We start from the raw sequence: 21,458 nt of genomic DNA on the forward strand, positions 1-21,458 counted from the left end.
GTAGCTTTTGCCAAGAGATTGGATTAGCTAATTTTTGATGTTCGTTGTTTAGGGATAGATTGCTTGTGGCATGTTAAACACTCTGTATGCTAGGAGACTTCACTGACATCAATTACTCCCATCCTTAGGACCTCTTTCTTTCTAATTTTTATTACATTCCTGAGACTGTTTCGTTTCTTGCCTTTTAGTTCATGCTTAGAATCGTTTATGTTTTTATTCATTTTCGCTTTTTGTCATGCATTTTCGTTTCTAATCCTAGAACACATTTCCGTTTTGCATTCTGATCATTCTAGGACTGTTAGACAAACACTCTCTTTGAATTGGCTTGACTTGTGATTTCTTGATTGCATCTTAATTGTTAGTGAAGTTTCCCAACTGGATTGACACCTTATGTATTACAACTGCATAAGGTTAATTGAACCTGCTAGGAGACACAAAAATCCTAGTATCAATTGCAAAAGAAGAAAAACGAGAAAGCAAAACGACACAAGCGATTTTAACAAGTTCAGATTTCGATGTGGAATCCTACGTCTCGCCGAAGTTATACACCGGAATCCACTAATTTCTTCAGAGCTCAAACCAAGCTACAACAGTGGCAATTACAATAGATCTCTGTATCTCTCTCTACAAATCTTGTAACAATACAAAAGAAAGAATGCGATCAATGAAGTTGAAAAGTCTCGAAGATCTTTTATCTTCTAATAAGCACTCCCACGTGTGATCACACACGCTTGACATAAACCACCAATGGACCTCGAAGCTTCGTGGATCACCTCGGCCCATCAAACACTCCTGAATAAACCCAAGTTGATGCAAACCCAACTCATATTGAAACCCTCTAATCGACTTAGAGTGTTTCCTACACTCGAGTAAGCTCCACACTTACTAAGCCTGATCGTGACCATCCATCTTAGTCATGATCAGAAACTTTACCTTGGTGAATCCTTGTATCCATACCCGGATACATGTTCTTTCGTTCATATGGACTTTCTCAGTTCCTTGAGACTCGAGGCATCTGCAATGCTTCTAGCAACTTGTTAACAAGTAAAAACCTTCATCAAAATATTTGTAGTGTTATACTTTGTAGATATCTTCACGACTTGAACCTGACCTTTTGAAATTAAATTTCTGACGAGTGATACTTCACATCAATATGCTTCGTCCTCTCGTTTAAGACAACATTCTTAGCCAATGCTATGGCACTCTGCGAATCGCAATTGATCTCCACACATCCTTGTGGAAATCCAAGTTCTTCAGACAAGCCTTACAGCCAAACTGCCTCCTTCACCATTTTAGCTAAAGCCATATACTCACCCTCAATAGAAGATACCTTTTGAAGGATTGATTTCTAATTGATAGTGTTTCCTTTAACCGTGAAAACCATCTTAGTGGCTGATCTCTGATTATCCGAATTACTAGCATAGTCTGAATTGCACTAGCCTTTTACGATAAACTCTCCACTAATCCTGTAACTCAGACTCGTTACTGTAAATCCCCTTATGTATCTCAGAATCCACTTGACTGCTTGCCAGTGGTCCTTGACTAGATTGCTCAATAACCTACTAACTAACCCACTGGATAAGCCAAGTTCGGTCTAGTGCCTACCATTGAGAGTACATGATGCTTCCAACTGCACTTTGATAAGGAACCCTCTTCATGAAGTCTCTCTATTTACTTGTCTCATGATCAATCACCGCCTTTAACTTGAAATGAGCTCCCATTGGCGTCTCAACTGCCTTTGACTTATCCATCATGAAATTTTTGAAGACCTTCCTTAGATAGCTTTCTTAAAATATCTTGAGATGTCCATTTGCTCTATCTCAGGAAATCTCCATGCCAAGGATTTTATAAGCGTCTTCCAAATCCTACATCTCAAACTTTGTGTTTAAAAATGTCTTTAAACTCTGAACTTCGCCTTTGTCAACAGACGCTATTAAGATATCGTCTACATATAGCAGTAAGTAGATGTAGGTACCTCTGTTTAACCTTTTGAAGTACACACACTGATCATAAGCACTCATGCTGTAGCCAATCTTCACCATGAAGTCATGAAACCGGTTATTCCACTGCCTAGGAGTTTGCTTCAAAACATATAAGGATTTCCTCATAAGACAAACCTTATTTGAATACTCTGAATCCACATAACTGATATGCTCAAATTTAACCCTGAGCTACTCTCTCAAATTAAGAGATCAATTGTATTACTTAGGAATCGAATCCACAAAGACTCTAGATTCACACAATATATTTAATAATATTTTAATTATGCTGAACCAAAATATTAATTTAAAAACAATGCAAAAACAGAATTAGAATGTGTTGTAAATTCAGGAATTAAAAACGCTAGGCCTAGGGAAATTCTCAGGAAATCATGGAAAATCAGATTAATTAATTAAGCAAGCAGGATTCAATAATGAATCACCGTTCTTGAACTCTAAACACAATTGTAAAATAAATCAGTTCTCACTGCAAATATTATCTAAATTTAAACCAGAAAATCCAAATCTCTTTGTAAAATCTAGGTAACCAATATTATCTCTTCTTCTAGGTAACCATGAAGGAAAGCTGTCTTGACTTCCATCTGCCGAAGCTCTATGTTAAAATGAGCTGCTGCCGATAACAAGTATATGATTGATATATTTTTCACCACTAGGGGAAAGATATCATGATAGTTGATGCCTTCCTTCTGTGAGTACCCTTTAGTAACCAATCTCGCTTTAAACATGGGTAACTCCACCCCTGAGATGCCTCCTTTCCTTTTGAAAATCCATTTACACCCTATAGGCTTCGCTCCCTCTAGTTTGTCCACCAAATCCCAAGTGTGATTCTTCTATTGAGAATCCATCTCCTCATCTGCCACAACTAGCTACTTGTCAATATCCTGATCACTCATCGCTTCTTGAAAAGTTGATGGCTCAGACAAGCTACCATCCTCTAACATAGAGTAAACAAATCCGACAATGTCATCCTCACACTCATAGTTACAAAATCTTATCGGTGGGACGATATGTCTCCTCACTCTATCACGAGCCAACTGATAACTCCTCAACTATATACGCTGGTTACTGCTGAGAGCTACAAACCGGTTGATCTTCCTGATCTTGGATTGTAATGACCTCCTATTTTGGAGCTTCTCCACCTTGAAAATTATCCTCTTGCACCACGTCTGTTCCTGCAAAATCAAAACTAAAAGTTTTATCAGTGAAATAAGGGCCAGAGGTACTACATGTGGATGTATCTGCTTTGATGTCCTTGTACACCACATCTTCTCTAAAGACAACATATCTACGGATCACACATTTTTTATGCTCAAGCAACCACACTCTAAAACCCTTTAGACCTTCAGGATAACCCGTGAAGACCCCTTTCGTAGCCCTTGGTTCTAGCTTGCCGTCACTAGAGTAAACATATGCCAAACACCCGAATCTCCTTAAACCAGCCAGGGAAGTATGCTAGAAGACCATATCTCTTTTGGCAATATGAACTCAAGAACAGACGATAGTATCTATTAATGAGATAAAGTGTTGTTGACGCTGCCTCAGCCCAAAACCTTTGACTCAAACCGTTTTCACTTAACATGTTTCCGATCTTATTCACAATTGTTTAATTCAATCTTTTTGCTACTTCGTTTTGCTGTGGTGTAAAGGTGCACGTCATGTGCCTTATGATTCCCTCGCATTTGCAGAAAGAAATAAATTGCTGACTACAATACTCTAAGCTTCTTGACATTCCTCTCTGTTTGAACCTTAACCATATTTTTCCAATCAACGAAGCTCTTGAATGCTTCATCCTTAGTTCTCAAGAAATAGATCCAGAACTTCCTTGAGCAGTCATCTGTAAATTAGATAAAGTATTGACACCCATAAGTCTGAATGAATATAGTCCAACCTTTCTTTTGTAACATGGTGTGTAGGACCAAAGCTTACTTTATGAATCTTCCCGATGACATATTCCACACAAACTCTACACTGGTTACTTTGTTGTCTCATAAACAACCCTTCTTTGCTAGAACCTCTAAAACTTTCTGACCAATGTGACCCAACATGTTGTGCCATAACTTTGACATATCAGCAATTTGCTTGTCCACTACCGTTGCCCTCTCCTCAGCAACATGAGACTCTTGTAAAAGTGTTGTACCCTGAAGGACATACTATGACTGCCTTCTGTCACCCTTCATGAAAACTGTACAACCGATGACCACCTTTAAGACTCCTTTACCTCCTATGAATTCACAGCCTTTTACTTCTAGCGTCCCGAGGGAGATCAGATTCCTCGAGATATCTGACATGTATCTCACCTCGTGAAGCACAAAAGTAGTACCATCTGAATTCATGAACCTCACTGACCCATTCTTCTTATCCCAGAGTAGGAGTTGTTCGCCATTCTGACCAATGATGCAAATATGGAAAACTTTGGGCAACTTTTGTAAAACTTCCAATTTTGAAGTCTTGTGTCGGATCAGCTTGGTGTCGACTGATGCTCCTTTGGTGTCGGTCGATGCTCTTCATAGGATCAGACTCCAAATTGATTTTCTCCGGTTAAATGCTCCAAAACGATCCAAATTGCTTCATTTCGCTCCATCCGTGCCAAAATCCTAGAAAACCTGTAAAGACTCAAAAACATCCTAGAAAACAAATCAAAAGACTCTAATAGACTCCTTATATCATGAATAAAAACCACAAAAACCATGATATATCAACTCCCCCAGACTTAGCATTTGCTTGCCCTCAAGCAAAACAGAAACTTAGACCTGTGAAAGAGGTTTGAAAACACAGAAACTCATTTTCTCTCTAAGGTAATGCCATGATCATTCAAACCATAATCCATATGCTTAGCAGACTAATCCAAATCGAACCACCATGTACTTCTCCGTTGACATTCGTAGCATCCCAAATTAAAACCAAATTCCACTACTTCCTCCATTAAGCCTTCATCGGTGGGTCTCATCAATTTGATCAATGCCAAGAACCTTCTAGACTCATTCCCGTACTATACCATAACAAGCAAGATATAATCTTGTACAACATGTGGTATTCTTCCTCTCCCCCAGACTTATTCTATTCTTATCCTCCTTTGAGCTTTGCTTTGCTGTTTTTTTTTTACTGACCTCTTTTTTTTTTAACCAAAGGTGTAAGCGAATAATGGGGTCATCGGTAATTTATTTACCCCTAGCTTCCAAACTTTGTGTGATCATTTGACTCAAGAGTAGAATAATGAGGTCACATGTAATTTACATCCCTCTCTAAACTGATCAAAATCTTCTCATCTTTTATTCTTTTTTTTTTTCTCCTAAACAAAGCTCTCATGAGTAATCTTTTTTCAACCTAAACAAGGGAAAGGAGTACCATTTTCTTTTGAAAATCTTACTTGTCAGGCATGAACAAGGAGTCAAGCTCTATGAACATCAATCTCCTTGATGAAGTAAAAAGAAAAGTGCAAAAATTACCTCAGGCTTTTATGGATTCTGTTGGAAATTTAGATGTCTCCGGTTTACTGGTCAGCCATTGGATTATTCAATAGTCGGATTAGTGGATTCAATCTGCAACATTAATCAACCAAGGCAATACACCTAAAAAGAAAAATCATAGTCCCAAACACAATTTTGAAAAATTTGACTCAATAAAAACTAAAATCGGTTATGACACTCTAAAAACAAAAACTGTGTTAGTAGTTAGTACTAACCTCCCCCAGACTTAAACGACACTGTCCGTAGTGTTTTTAAGTAAGAAGAAATCTAAAAGAAATAAAAATGTATTGAAAATTGTAATGAAAAGATGAACTGTTCGCGGGTTACCAGCTGGTGTCGACCGACACCATTTCAGTGCCGATCGACACTCATCACGAATGGTGTTTTTGTTGGCCGAAACTCCTTGTTAGTTGCAGATAGTTGCGTTGATGGATAAATCCTTGGATGATTATTCTGTTAAGAAACACTCAAACACAAGTTAAAAGCAACATGATAGATAGACAATTCATAATTTCAAACAATAATCAAACAAAAACTAACTCAATACAAAAAGAAAAATGACTCAGAAGGAAAAGAAAAACCTAGAATTGGGTTGCCTCCCACTCAGCTCTTGTTTTCAGTCATTAGCTTGACTATGTTGAAGCTTAGGCATCGGGTGGATCAGAAAGTGGCAGTGAATGCCTCCGAGAGAATGTCCTCTTCATCCAAGGTGGTGTATAAGCTTTAGGTGCATGAGGTCTACCAAGGATGTGAGGAACTGGACCAGGGCGGGATTTAGGTATGGGTGGCTTTCTTTTAAGTCCTGCAAAATCATCAACAGAAGAAACAAGCGCTCTACGATAATCTTGTGGCTTGGTTAACTGCAAAACAGTTTTTGTAGCTTTGAAAGTCTTGTTGATGAAAGGAGGGGTTTTGGGGGAAGAAGATGCATACCTTTGCCTTACCTGAGGACTCTGAAGTGTGGAGTGGAGAGTCTTCTATTTGGGAGCAGCTTCCTGGCTTGAAACATAGAGGATGTCTTGCGAGCTCTCAGTTCTGGTCAAGTGTTGGCTCGATCGTGGAGTGGTGTCGACCGACACTGATGGTGTATCGATCGACACTGAGCCTGATGCTCGAATATCAGAAACTTCCTCAACAGAAAAAGTATGTCCATCAATAGTAGGAGCCCTCCTCAGCTTATCCATCTCAAAGTTCATACTCAAACCTTCCACATTCAGTGTTATATGTCCCTTCCGCACATCTATGATGGCACCAGCTGTAGCCAAGAAAGATCTTCCTAAGATGAGAGGATCTTTAGGCTCTTTGTCATATTCCAGCAGCACAAAATCAGTGGGAATCATGAAGTTTCCAACCTTAATTAGAATATCCTCTAAGACACCTTCAGGAATTCTTCTGGAGCAATCAGCTAAGATAAGGGAAATCTGAGTGGGCTTGAATTCTGTCATCCCAAGTCGCACAAGAACAGAATGTGGCATCAGATTAATACTAGAGCCAAGATCACAAAGTGAGCACCTTCCTGTGGAGATAGAACAATCTAACACAAAACTTCTAGGATCTGGTACTTTCTCTGCAGTCTAGCACTGAATCATAACACTCACTTTCTTAAAGACAACCACCTCTTGCTTTCTCTCCTTCTTACTTTGTGGAGGCTGGTTCAATAGAATTGCGCTAACATCCTTGGTAAGCAGTGCTCCTTCTTCAGGGCTCAAACCACAGGATACCATTCTCTTCACATACCGCTTAAGTGGTGGTGAAAACTTTACTACATCAATCAAAGGCATCTCAATCATCACCTTGTCCATCATTGCCTTGCATCTAGCTTCCTCCATCTCCTGCTTGGACTTTCGTGGCTTTGGAAAAGGGACTTTAGGCTTGTACACCCTCTCAACAGCTGCTGGAACCTGAGATTTTGCAATTCGGATTCTGTCTGAGATGAGTGTCGACCGACACCAAGGTGGTGTCGATCAACACCATCGTCTGGAGTCGAATTCTCCGTCGATTGCTCACCTTGTTCTGTAGAAGCAATTTCACATTCATCTTCACCCCTCACTGATATGGCATTACAAGAATGTTTGGGATTTGACTCAGTTCTCCCAGGGAGAAATCCCTCTTGCCTTTTGACAGATCCAGCTGTTTGTGCAACCTGATTCTCCAGATTCTTAACATGAATATTCAATGCATCAATCCTCTCAGTAAGCTCATTGTAGAAATTATCAATCTTCCCATCGAATGTCACTGTTAACTGTTCCTGACCTTGCAAAAGTTGCTCTAGCATAGCTTCCATTCGACTCTCAGAAGAATTTTGTAGAGGAGGAGACTGATAAGATGAGTTCCCATAGGTTCTTGTGAAGTTGCTCCCTTGTTGCTGCTTCTGAAACTCAGGCTTAGGAGTGTAGCCTGAAGAGTTCCCACTGTAAGGCTTGTTGCTTTGCTGATTACTGAATCTTTGTCCTTGATACCCAGCTCCATACACATAGTTAACATTCTCCTCTGTATTCTCTAGCTCTGGCTCAAATGTCTCAACCTCAGCAGCAAATTGGACTAACTTCTTACCCACTAGAAGATCGTGAACTGAATCCAGCTTAGCATTAACAGAAGCTAGCTGGTTTGAATCAAATCCTCCATGCAATCTCTTCCTTTCAGTATCTGCTCTCTTAGTGCTATTGCTGGAAGCCAAATTCTCAATCAAAGCTTCAGCATCTTCTGGAAATCTTGTCTTGAATTTCCCATGCTTGCAGCATCCAAAGCTAGCTGATATTCCCAGTAAATCCCTCTGAAAAAGATGCTCAACAGCTGCACTCTTGAAAAGCCATGGTGTGGACAATCCCTTTGATATGCCTTGAATCTCACCTAAGCTGCCTTGAAAGCTTCATCTGGTCTTTGCTTGAAGGAGGACAGCTTGACTCTCAGCTCATCTGACATGGCATCATCATAAAACTAGTTGAGAAAAGACACCTTCACTTGTTGCCAAGAGGTCAAAGAACGGGCTGGCAACTGTTTCAACCATTGAGATGCTTCTCCTGCAAGTGAATATCGGAAGAGCTTGCGGTAGATGTAGTCTTCAGTTACTCCATTGGCCTTGATACTAGTCACCAAGTCTTCAAAATGCTCTATATGGTCCAAATCCTTCTCATTTGGCACGTTAGAGAAGGGTCTTTGTCTAACTAGCTGGAAGTATGCAGGCTTCCGCTCAAAGTCATTCCTTGGAAATGGAGTTGTAACAATTGCAGAGCGGTTTTCATACATCAAGTCAGCTCTGTTGAAGTCCGCAATGGTTCTGATCAGATCCCGGTTTAGATCCTGTCTTCGAACCGAGTTCTGGACGTGGTTGGCAGCTCCACGTCCGTCTGCTGGAGGTGGGTGTCGATCGATACCCTCTGGTTGGCGTCAATCGACACCAAGGTTCTGTTTCGCAGCGACAACGACTTCAGCAATTACGTTGCCTTCCGCGTCAAGATTTTGGCCCTGCTCATTGCGCAAGTGGCCCTCTTGATCTCTCTAAACACCAGCCTCATCAACTCTTAGAATGATTGTGTTAACCATCTTCAAAGATTTGGCTGCTTTCGCGTTTTCACGCTCTAGTTGTCCCAACTCCTGGTTCGTAAGCTTCACAACTGGACCAGTGGGTTTGCTCCTGGTGTGAGGTCTAGGAGGCATGCACCTGAAACACAGAAGAGAAGAAAAACAAAAGCATGTAAGTAAAATAGAAAAATAAAAATTTAGACAAAATCAAAGACTTTAATCTAATGGTGAATCAAAAGAGTCCCCGGCAATAGCGCCAAAATTTGATATGCTCAAAATTAATCATGAGCTACTCTCTCAAATTAAGAGATCAATTGTAGTACTTAGGGATCGAATCCACAAAGATTCTAGATTCACACAATATATTGAATAATCTTTTAATTATGCTAAACCAAAATATTAATTTAAAAATTCAATTCAAAAACAGAATTAGAATGTGTTGTAAATTCAGGAATTAAAAACGCTAGGCCTAGGGAAATTCACAGGAAATCATGGAAAACCAGATCAATTAATTAAGCAAGTAGGATTCAATAATGAAGCACCGTTCTTGAACTCTAAACAAAATTGTCAAATAAATCAGTTTTCAATGCAAATATTATCTAAATTTAAAACCAGAAAATCCAAATCTCTTTGTAAAATTCTAGGTTAAAAATCAGCAATAAAATCAAGTTTAGATAAGTTCACAAAATCACTAATTCAAATCTCTTTGCAAAAAGTAATTTTGCTCACCAAAGGTTTTTTTCAAGAAAATCAATTATATTCTCATATCAATTAATAATCCTAAGATCTAAATCCAGATAACTAATCAAAGATCTAGCATTAAGAACAACCTATGGTGAAGAACAAGAAAGATAATGAATCTAAACAATTAATCAATCTAACAATCTATGAAATCCCTAATGAGAAACCCTAAACCTAACAAGCAGATCTACTCATACATAATCAATGAAGAACACATCATAGACTCAATAAATTGCATTAAGAAATCAAAAGAATAAGTAAAGGAGTTATGAATCTTCTATGAAGGAGTCTTGATTCTTCTCTCCAAAAGCTCTCTAAAAATCTCTCAGAGTTTTTTTCTCTCAAAAAGCTGCTAGAATAAAACTTAAGGGTTTACAAAACCCAAAAACACTATATATATGTCCTAAAACACGTCAGGGACCAATGATGCAAATATGGAAAACTTCGGGCAACTTTTGTAAAACTTCCAATTTTGAAGTCTTGTGTTGGATCAGCTTAGTGTCGACCGATGCTCCTTTGGTGTCGGTCGATGCTCTTCATAGGATCAGACTCCAAATTGATTTTCTCCGGTTAAATGCTCCAAAACGATCCAAATTGCTTCATTTCGCTCCATCCGTGCCAAAATCCTAAAAAACCTGTAAAAACTCAAAAACATCCTAGAAAACAAATCAAAAGACTCTAATAGACTCCTTATATCATGGTTAAAAACCACAAAAACCATGATATATCAATAACCTTCAGGTTGCTCCATTATTATCTCTTCTTCTAGGTAACCATGACGTAAAGTTGTCTTGACGTCCATCTGCTGAAGCTCCATGTTAAAATGAGCTGTTGTCGATAACAAGTATAAGATTGATACATTTTTCACCACTAGGGCAAAGATCTCATGATAGTTATGCCTTCCTTCCGTGAGTACCCTTTAGTAACCAATCTCGCTTTAAACATGGGTAAATCCACCCCCGAGATGCCTCCTTTTTTTTTGAAAATCCATTTACACCCTATAGGCTTCGCTCCCTCTGGTTTGTCCACCAAATCCCAAGTGTGATTCTTCTATTGAGAATCCATCTCCTCATCTGCCACAACTAGCTACTTGTCACTATCCTGATCACTCATCGCTTCTTGAAAACTTGATGGCTCAGACAAGCTACCATCCTCTAACATAGAGTAAACAAATCCGACAATGTCATCCTCACACTCATAGTTACAAAAGCTGATCGGCGAGACGATCTGTCTCCTCACTCTGTCACGAGCCAACTGATAACTCCTCTACTATAGACGCTAGTTACTGCTGAGAGCTGCCAACCGGTTGATCTCAACTATGACCTCCTATTCTGGAGCTTCTCCACCTTGAAAATTATCCTCTTGCACCACGTCTCTTCATGCAAAATCAAAACTAAAAGTTTTATCAGTGAAAAAAGGGCCAGAGGTACTACATGTGGATGTATCTGCTTTGATGTCCTTGTAAACCACATCTTTTCTAAAGACAACATATCTACTGATCACACATTTTTTATCCTCAAGCAACCACACTCTGAAACCCTTTACACCTTCGGGATAACCCGTGAAGACCCCTTTCGTAGCCCTTGGTTCCATCTTGCCGTCACTGGAGTGAACATATGCCAAACATCTGAATCTCCTTAAACCAGCCCGGGAAGTATGCTAGGAGACCACATCTCTTTTGGCACTATGAACTCAAGAACAGACGATAGTATCTATTAATGAGATAAACTGTTGTTGACGCTGCCTCAGCCCAAAACCTTTGACTCAAACCGTTTTCACTCAACATACTTCTGATCTTATTCATAATTGTTTGATTCAATCTTTTTGCTACTTCGTTTTGCTGTGGTGTAAAGGTGCACGTCATGTGCCTTACGATGCCCTCACATTTGCAGAAAAAATTAAACTGCTGATTACAATACTCTAAGCTTCTTGACTTTCCTCTCTGTTTGAACCTTAACCATATTTTTCCAATCAACGAAGCTCTTGAATGCTTCATCCTTAGTTCTCAAGAAATAGATCCAGACCTTCCTTGAGCAGTCATCTGTAAATTAGATAAAGTATTGACACCTCCCAAGACTCATGGGAACAATCGGTGAACCCCATAAGTCTGAATGAATATAGTCCAACCTTTCTTTTGTAACATTGTGTGTAGGACCAAAGCTTACTTTATGAATCTTCTCGATGACATAGTCCACACAAATTCTACATTGGTTACTTTGTTGTCTCATAAACAACCCTTCTTTGCTAGAACCTCTAAAACTTTCTGACCAATGTGACCCAACATGTTGTGCCATAACTTTGACATATCAGCAATTTGCTTGTCCACTACCGTTGCCCTCTCCTCAGCAACATGAGACTCTTGTAAAAGTGTTGTACCCTGCAGGACATACTATGACTGCCTTCTGTCACCCTTCATGAAAACTGTACAACCGATGACCACCTTTAAGACTCCTTTACCTCCTATAAATTCACAGCCTTTTGCTTCTAACGTCCCGAGGGAGATCAGATTCCTCGAGATATCTGACATGTATCTCACCTCGTGAAGCACAAAAGTAGTACCATCTGAATTCATGAACCTCACTGACCCAATTCTTCTTATCCCAGAGTAGGAGTTGTTCGCCATTCTGACCAATGATGCAAATATGGAAAACTTTGGGCAACTTTTGTAAAACTTCCAATTTTGAAGTCTTGTGTCGGATCAGCTTGGTGTCGACTGATGCTCCTTTGGTGTCGGTCGATGCTCTTCATAGGATCAGACTACAAATTGATTTTCTCCGGTTAAATGCTCCAAAACAATCCAAATTGCTTCATTTCGCTCCATCCGTGCCAAAATCCTAGAAAACCTGTAAAGACTCAAAAACATCCTAGAAAACAAATCAAAAGACTCTAATAGACTCCTTATATCATGGATAAAAACCACAAAAACCATGATATATCAACTCCCCCAGACTTAGCATTTGCTTGCCCTCAAGCAAAACAGAAACTTAGACATGTGAAAGAGGTTTGAAAACACAGAAACTCATTTTCTCTCTAAGGTAATGCCATGATCATTCAAACCATAATCCATATGCTTAGTAGACTAATCCAAATCGAACCACCATGTACTTGTCCGTTGACATTCGTAGCATCCCAAATTAAAACCAAATTCCACTACTTCCTCCACTAAGCCTTCATCGGTGGGTCTCATCAATTTGATCAATGCCAAGAACCTTCTAGACTCATTCCCGTACTATACCATAACAAGCAAGATATAATATTGTACAACATGTGGTATTCTTCCTCTCCCCCAGACCTATTCTATTCTTATCCTCCTTTGAGCTTTGCTTTGCTGTTTTTTTTTTACTGACCTCTTTTTTTTTAATTAAAGGTGTAGGCGAATAATGGGGTCATCGGTAATTTACTTACGCCTAGCTTCCAAACTTTGTGTGATCATTTGACTCAAGAGTAGAATAATGAGGTCACATGTAATTTACATTCCTCTCTAAACTGATCAAAATCTTCTCATCTTTTATTCTTTTTTTTTTCTCCTAAACAAAGCTCTCATGAGTAATCTTTTTTCAACCTAAACAAGGGAAAGGAGTACCATTTTCTTTTGAAAATCTTACTTGTCAGGCATGAACAAGGAGTCAAGCTCTATGAACATCAATCTCCTTGATGAAGTAAAAAGAAAAGTGCAGAAATTACCTCAGGCTTTTATGGATTCTGTTGGAAATTTAGATGTCTCCGGTTTACTGGTCAGCCATTGGATTATTCATTAGTCGGATTAGTGGATTCAATCTGCAACATTAATCAACCAAGAAAATACACCTAAAAAAAAATCATAGTCCCAAACACAATTTTGAAAATTTTGACTCAACAAAAACTAAAATCGGTTATGACATACTAAAAACAAAAACTATGTTAGTAGTTAGTACTAACCTCCCCCAAACTTAAACAACATTGTCCCCAGTGTTTTCAAGTAAGAGGAAATCTAAAAGAAACAAAAATGTATTGAAAGTTTTAATGAAAAGATGTTATCAGCTGGTGTCGACCGACACCATTTCAGTGCCGATCAACACTCTGATTGCCAGATTGATTCTCTCGAGATTCTGATCTAAAGCTCTGACAAAATGAGCTTCTGAGATCGATTTAACTCTGATATTATCTCTTAATTCCATCTCTTTCGATCTTGTTGCACTTGCCACATCATCAAACTTAATTTCTTCCCTTTCGTATCTTCGAGTCTCCTAAGTAACTCCTATCTTGGTGGAACTGTGGAAGAGAGTTAAGCAGCGATACAACTTGAACCTCATCAGGGACTTCAACTTCGATCGTATCTTCGAGTCTCCTAAGTAACTCCTATCTCCTTTAACAACTTATGGTTATGGTGGATCATATTTTATCGGAGTTTTATGTAAATAGCTTCGAAGTGGCCTATGAACTCGGGCTTCTCTCAAAACCTTAAGGTGTAAAATTTAACTTTTAACGTAGAGATTTGCCATCGAGATGGATCGTTCTTAATTTATAAAAATGAATCTCTTGTCCGTATGTTAATCGCTTACATTATGTTTATTTACAGAAGTTTACTTAAAGACAATAAGTTCGCTTGTTTTTTTTTTTACTTCTTATGAGAGATTGTTACACCTCTAGCTAGGTCAACAATGAAATTATGCAGATTGCATAACCTTTAGGACATGACCAATTGTGCCTTCTGGCTTGGAAGCATCTGGGATTGGGAACATTGCGTTATGTCTGTTTGGATTAAACGGTTCATTTATAGATGACTAGCCAATGGAAAGATGATGCTATTGTCGATAACAACAAAGGGAATCGGGAAACAGAAGGAGAATCAGGCAAAAGGGAAAACCCACCATATTTCTCAGATATATAGATATTGGATGATTCCATATGATTCATACTTGTTCATTATCCTGTATTGGGATCAACCTATATTTAAGAAACAACATTATACAATTAAACACATAACATCAAATCTTATTTCTTACTGATAAAAGTAATGACAAGGTAACAGAAAGAGTTTTAGTTATGCACAAAACTCCACTGAAACATAAAAGTTGCCCAGATGTGAAGGAAGCTAATCCTAAACTTAAACACATATGCATCAAATCCCCTCTAACATCTTAAACCACGAGAAACAGAAAGTGAAAGATTATAAATTTGTGAATGATTACCTCTTAAACGCAACGCATACTGGTCAGCTGGAATCTCTTCCTTGGACACGAATGATGCATAGTACATACTCAAATACAATACAATTCAAAGAAATCAAATCAAACTGCAGCAGCTACATCGATTCAAATCAAGTATAAAAAGTATCAATACGACCACACAGACACACAATTCAAGCTCAAACTAAAAAGTGACCCATAAACTCAAATTTAGGGGAAAAGAGAATGGAACAAATTACCTAGAAACGAACACAAAAGTGTTGAATCGGATAATCGAACCAATGGAAGCTCCCAAAATATCGAGTTTAAGCCGGAAATATCAAAGGTTTCGAGAGAGAAAAGAGATAAGATCGGGAAGAAGAAAGAGAGAGAGGATCGCGAAGACGAATTTTTTTTAATATATATATATTTCCCCAACAACAAACCAAAACATGCCACGTCCTTTCTTCAGAGCAACGATACCTCTCTTCTTGGACTCGGAAATGAGTTTTTTTATTGGGAAATTGAGGCCCAATAGTGAGAGCAACTCTAAGGGCATCACCCAAATCCTTCAAAATTGAGATATTTTAATACAATATTATTATTTAATTTAATTAATCTTTTTTGTTTCAAAATGAGCAATGAAATATCGACAAATAAGCAAGAGAGTATATAAGTGTCTTACTTTTTCTACTGCAAGACACGAAATCTCTCTCTCCTCACCTTTTTAATTTTTTTTGTTTTTTTGTTAAAAAGACACTCATCCTAATATGACCAATAGTTTTTGATTATGTGTCTAATTATTGTAAGAAAGAACAAAAACCAGGTTGTTGAAGATAGCATACCAGTTGTACCACTGTGTATATCGAAACCTCACAAATCCATTGTTATCCTCCAGGTGGGGTGGTAGATAGCGCTGGTCAATTTTCCTCGGGCTTGTTTAACACCTTCAAGTGGATTTTAATAATAAAATAGCATATCAATCATTTTACATTATTAGTAAAACCAACTCACGATATTATTTTTACTATTTTAAAATTTTCATTTATGCTAATTAATTCATTTTTATATAGTTATTATTTTTATTATTTATCGAAACAAATTTATATACTTTTTTTTACTGTTTTAAAATTTAATTATTTTACTTAATTCATTTTTTATTTATTTTTTACTATTATTAATTATAAGTATTAAATATGCAATGAATGAATATTAAAATACTAATTTTTAATAAATATATATATATATATATAGCATTGTTTAGGTGGATGTTGATGTGGAGGAAGCAAAGGAGAGAAAAATTAAATTATATATAAAGTTTATTATCATAATCAAATCATAACTACATTTTCTAACAAATTTAGGTTTATAACCATTATTGATCAAACTACAATTATCACACACCATTTTCCTTGTGAAGAAGCGAAGATTCATGAATCTGTGTTTAGAGATGATAGAGAAATTTGACTTTCAAGTTTGATCAGGGAAGAACAGTTTATTGGTAAATCATAAAGTTTAAGTTTAACTTGATATTTTAATGAATATGATAAATATTTAACACATAAAAAATCAAAATAATCTAATTATTTTTTTAAACAATATTTAAAATATTTATAGGAGATGATGAGTTTAATTTAATGAGCCATATGATAAATTGAGTTACGAGTTTAATATGTAAGAGAGGTTAAATATAAAATGTTAAGATTATATAATGAGATTGTTTAAAAACTAATAATACATATCAATTATTACTTTAACATATAAAAATATATATAAATTTGTATAAAATAAAGTGCAATCGTGCTGTTAATCTAGTCATGTTTTAGAACCGGTGTCACCCGATCTTATATTTATAAATCATGCTTAGTAGATTATAAAAATTGGTGTTATTCAATTAGGATTTCAAATACTTTGTTAACATTTAGTGCTACTCAGAATAAAGTAACTAGACAAAAAAATTTATGAAGTAATTAGAAATGAACTCTCGTGAAGTTTCATGAGTAAATTATTAGAATCAAAATTCAAGGTATACTTAAGACTTAAGAGATTTTGGAATCCACACAAATACTTAAAATAATTTCAAATACTATATAGATTGTAAAACATTGAAAATCCATATTAAATCCATGATTAAAGAACAACGTCTAAGACTGAAATTCAAAATAATATGTTCTAGTTACATTCTAACAAGAACATGAAGATCTTCTTATATGTGATCTCTCAAAACTCTTCTCGAGTAAAAACGTGCAAATCATGTATGCTTAACTTATTGAGATTCAAGCGAGTGAGATGGTAATGCTTATGAAACAAATTTTGTACAGTTCTCTACCAAATATATGAAATAAGAATATCATACATTTACGAACCGAAGGTTAAAAATGTTTGATCTATGGTCAAATGGGAAAGTTTTTCTAAAAATCATTGAGAATTTATTTATTATATATATAACTTTTGTTTTGTTAGTATATCTTTAGTTTATCTCTATTTAACACTCTTTTCATTCCTTGATATGATTTTTAAAAATGACAGCCATCGAGTTTCTGTTAAATGCAAAGCTCAAGGGTGTCAAAGAAAGCATGAAAAGGTTTGCTTAGTCTGAACTTAACTAGTTAAAAAGCAAAGACTTATCACTTAGTTTTCAGAGTCGATACAATAAATAACCACAAGATAGAGTCGAAACAAAATAACAAGACCAAAACACATTATTCCTCAACTGACATTAAACAAGACAACATACCACATACCAGACCTAATCAGACTTGCGAAACTTAGACTAGACCTTGCCAGCAAATATATAGGCCAAACTTCCAACAACTTTGGTGATCGAAATTGCTAGTGTAAACCACTTTGGCCATGCACTGGGATCATAAGTCTTGGGTTTAGCAGGTTCATTTTCTGGATAGACAACCCAAAAAGCTGCATTAAAAGCTGCAAAGAAGACCACCACTGTGATCCAAAAAGCCAAATCCAACCTATCATTTCCTTTTTAATGCCTTAGCCTTGTCTTGTTGCTTCCCCAATGGTTTTTGATTCTGTGTCCAATTAATGTAAGAAAGAACAAAAGCCAGGTTGTTGAAGATGACATATCACATGTAGCACTGTGTATGTCGAAACCTCACAAATCCATCGTTATCCAATCCTCTAGGTGGGGTGGTGGTACAGGATGCCACTGTAGTAAAAGCGCCAACTGTCAGGATAGATAGCGTTGGCCAATTCTTCTCGGGCTTTTTATTTCACAAAATCTCAAATTTTCTTGGAATTTCCGTCGTCTTTCGTTTTTGTAACATGCATCTTTTTGTATTACACAGTATTTATTACGTTCACACTTAATTTTTTCGAAATACATGATTTTTGTGTCAAAAACACATGATTTCTCTAAATAATACGTTTATTGTTTTACTATGATATGCTATTTTTATTAAATAACATATTATTCATAGAATACAGTATGCTACTACATCTTTCATCTTTTGTTTGAGGATAGTTTTAAATTTTCACATCAATAAAATATGGTAGTTTCGAAAATTTTATGACTCAATGCTATTTTCTCGATTCTTTTTGAGTCTGGTAATTATTAATATTATCCTACATTTAAAAAGTTACATAGAAGAATCTTGAATTATTTTTAATGTAGAATGATATATTTTGTAATCTTTGTTTTAATCCAAAATTGGCCCTCTTCCAAAAAAAAGTTTCTATTAAAACAGAAATAGTTGGAATATTTGTGGCCGTTGATTTAAAAACCGGGAAAGAAGCAGAAACAAATCTGAAAAATCTGAGTTAAGCCAACCACAATCACTCGAAGACTCACTCCCAAAAGTTTACTTGTCTCTTTCTCCACCACTACCTTACGAAAACCCTAACCCTAATCTCTGAATCCTCAATTTTTCCCCTCAATCGCTCAGATGGAAGACGAAGAAGGGATCGGATTGATTTTAGCCAGAGCCACCGAGCTTCGACTCAAGATCAGCGATTGTATCGATAGCTCCAGCACCGCCGTCAGCGAAAACGGCGGCGACGGCGGCGGAAACGAGGATCTTTCTCCCGGAGAAGGAAGAAAAGATGAGATTTTTAGAAATCAAGACAAGGATTTCGACTCAATCAGCTCTGATGACGTAGTAGAGGAAGCAGAAGCTGAGCGGCTTTTGCGTATTCGTGATGCTATTGAATCTCTCGAGTCTCAGCTTGCTTCTTTACAGGTTTGAGACAAAAAAAAACCCTAAATTTCCTCTGTTTCTATGGTTTGGTAATCAAGTTTCTAGCTTTTAAGTGTATCATTGAACATTTAAAAGTGTTAGTTCTGCTTTTGATTGAAATTGAACCTGAATTGCTTCAAGTCCTGTTCTTTGTCCTAAGTTATTGTGGAAATGGGTTGTGATGAATGGTATTGGTTTTGTTTTTTATTAATCAGAATTTGAGGCAAAGACAACAGTATGAGAAGCAAGTAGCTCTCTCTGAGATTGATTACAGTAGGAAAATGTTGCTTGAGAAGCTTAAGGAGTACAAAGGGAAAGACTTTGAAGTACTACGCGAGACTACGACTTTTGCTGGAGAAAGAGTTGATTATGAGAATGATCTCTTACTTCCTCCTTATCCTGTTCATCCTCCTGTATCCATCGGTTTAGATAATAATGGTTACCTTTCTCACTTACCTTCCAAGAAGAAGTCTGATGCTAATGGGTTCGGTTCAGGACATGTGAGAAACGATGCAGAGGTGAAAAGTCCTGAGGGAGGATCTGGAGGAGGCTCGGATCATGGTGTGATTCGCTTCTTAGGGTCTGTTGCTAAGATTGTGCTTCCAATCATTGGTGTTATTTCCATATTGTCTGCATCTGGTTATGGTCTAGAGATGAGGAGAAGAGGTGCGTCCTTGAACCTTCTTGGACTTCTCCCACAGCGAGCAGTCAGAGGGAAGAAAACACCTAACCAGTGTCCACCGGGGAAAGTTCTTGTGATTGAAGACGGGGAAGCACGGTGCCTTGTTAAAGAAAGAGTCGAAATACCCTTTGACTCTGTTGTTTCAAAACGCGATGTAACTTACGGATACGGTTGAGTTTGCAAAAAACACCCTTCTCTGTAACCCCTTCATTGCCTGGATTCAGTGTGTAAAGTTTCAACCTTTTTTTATCACATAGATGTGAAAGTCACATGGTGCTACATAACATTTCACAAGTTTTAAACTTGCTTCTGCTTCTCAGCAAATAATCTAGGATATAGATAGATCCATATGCAGTAGGATTTGTATTCTACCATCAATGGATTCAATGTATTTTTACACAACTCGCACCACTTGTGTGGTATATAAGTCAGTATAATAATGATATAAAGAGATATGGATACTTTTCAACTGTGTTTTGACTAATTTGGTCAAGCCTACCATTAAAAAACCAGGTTCCATTACAATACACACAGCACATGGTTTCGTTTTTTTAACCAGACAACTTTATCTTAAACTTGGTTACCAAGAACTGTCTCTTCGATAGCACAAAAGGGTCTTTATCAAAACCTATATATAGAGGACACTTCTCCTAACTGGAGTAATATCATAGTTTCTTTTACAAAACAGAGAATTGTACCATATCCAAAATCATTTAGTTTCTGAAATTGTTATGGAGAGTGAAGGAAAGATTGTGTTCACAGAAGAGCAAGAGGCTCTTGTGGTGAAGTCATGGAGTGTCATGAAGAAAAACTCAGCTGAATTGGGTCTCAAACTCTTCCTCAAGTAAGCACTAATGATCCCATTGATCTCTCTCTATACTGTACCTGTATGCTTATATGTAACTATAATCTGAGATATGAAATCAATTTTGGAAATGTTAGGATCTTTGAGATTGCACCAACAACAAAGAAGATGTTCTCGTTCTTGAGAGACTCACCAATTCCTGCTGAGCAAAACCCGAAGCTCAAGCCCCACGGTATGTCTGTTTTTGTCATGGTAAGTTAACTAATCAATGATAAGAAAACACATGATTTTGCTTATACTTCCAAATCAAAGATTTTTGGTTTAACTAAAAGAATGGTGTTTTTGGGGTATATCAGTGTTGTGAATCAGCAGTACAACTGAGGAAAACAGGGAAAGTTACAGTGAGGGAGACTACTTTGAAGAGACTTGGAGCTAACCATTCTAAATACGGCGTCGTTGACGAACACTTTGAGGTTACTCAATTGTCATATCTGAAGATATTTTGATTATTACACAAATATTTTGATATCGATTTATTTTTGTTAAACCAAAAATGATATATATTTACAGGTGACAAAGTATGCATTGCTGGAGACGATAAAGGAGGCGGTGCCTGAAATGTGGTCACCGGAGATGAAGGTCGCTTGGGGTGAGGCTTATGATCACCTTGTTGCTGCCATCAAAGCTGAAATGAAGCCTTCCAACTAAAAATCATATATTATTATATAGTTGCAATAAAAAGTTTAATATGAATTGTTGTCATAACTGTGTGGTTTGGTTTGAGGTTTAATAATAATAATAATATATAGTGTGCATATTAAAATTCTAATCATCTTTTCTTTTCTTGAAATGTTAAATTGCCAAAAATAACATCACAATTCACAAATAGCAAAGCAAA

General features: G+C 37.1%; 2 protein-coding genes, 1 long non-coding RNA gene and 1 other non-coding gene across 4 annotated transcripts; 3 read left to right on the forward strand and 1 right to left on the reverse strand.

The window, feature by feature from the left end:
• Positions 1-8,273: 8,273 nt before the first annotated feature.
• On the forward strand, positions 8,274-8,380 carry LOC147949962 (small nucleolar RNA R71). The gene has a single exon (XR_015565555.1). It is a non-coding gene; the product is annotated as a small nucleolar RNA R71 (small nucleolar RNA).
• Positions 8,381-14,226: 5,846 nt separating this feature from the next.
• On the reverse strand, positions 14,227-15,275 carry LOC104792500 (uncharacterized). Its single transcript, XR_769074.2, has 4 exons — positions 15,138-15,275; positions 14,902-15,014; positions 14,581-14,656; positions 14,227-14,461 (listed from the first exon to the last, which is right to left on the reverse strand). It is a non-coding gene; the product is annotated as an uncharacterized LOC104792500 (long non-coding RNA).
• Positions 15,276-18,066: 2,791 nt separating this feature from the next.
• LOC104792506 (plastid division protein PDV2) lies at positions 18,067-20,057 on the forward strand. The gene is made up of 2 exons (XM_087459454.1): positions 18,067-19,076; positions 19,289-20,057. The coding sequence occupies exons 1-2, from the start codon at positions 18,783-18,785 to the stop codon at positions 19,928-19,930; spliced, it is 936 nt and encodes a 311-aa protein (XP_087315580.1). The 5' UTR covers positions 18,067-18,782; the 3' UTR covers positions 19,931-20,057.
• Positions 20,058-20,233: 176 nt separating this feature from the next.
• On the forward strand, positions 20,234-21,389 carry LOC104792519 (anaerobic nitrite reductase AHB1). Its single transcript, XM_010518700.3, has 4 exons — positions 20,234-20,599; positions 20,698-20,812; positions 20,917-21,033; positions 21,131-21,389. Exons 1-4 carry the CDS (start codon positions 20,487-20,489, stop codon positions 21,266-21,268), a joined length of 483 nt encoding a protein of 160 aa, XP_010517002.1. The 5' UTR covers positions 20,234-20,486; the 3' UTR covers positions 21,269-21,389.
• The last annotated feature ends 69 nt before the right edge of the window (positions 21,390-21,458 follow it).

This window comes from Camelina sativa, chromosome 1 (assembly GCF_030686135.1).
Source record: "Camelina sativa cultivar CO46 ecotype springtype chromosome 1, ASM3068613v1".
In the NCBI taxonomy this organism is placed as follows: Eukaryota; Viridiplantae; Streptophyta; class Magnoliopsida; order Brassicales; family Brassicaceae; genus Camelina; species Camelina sativa.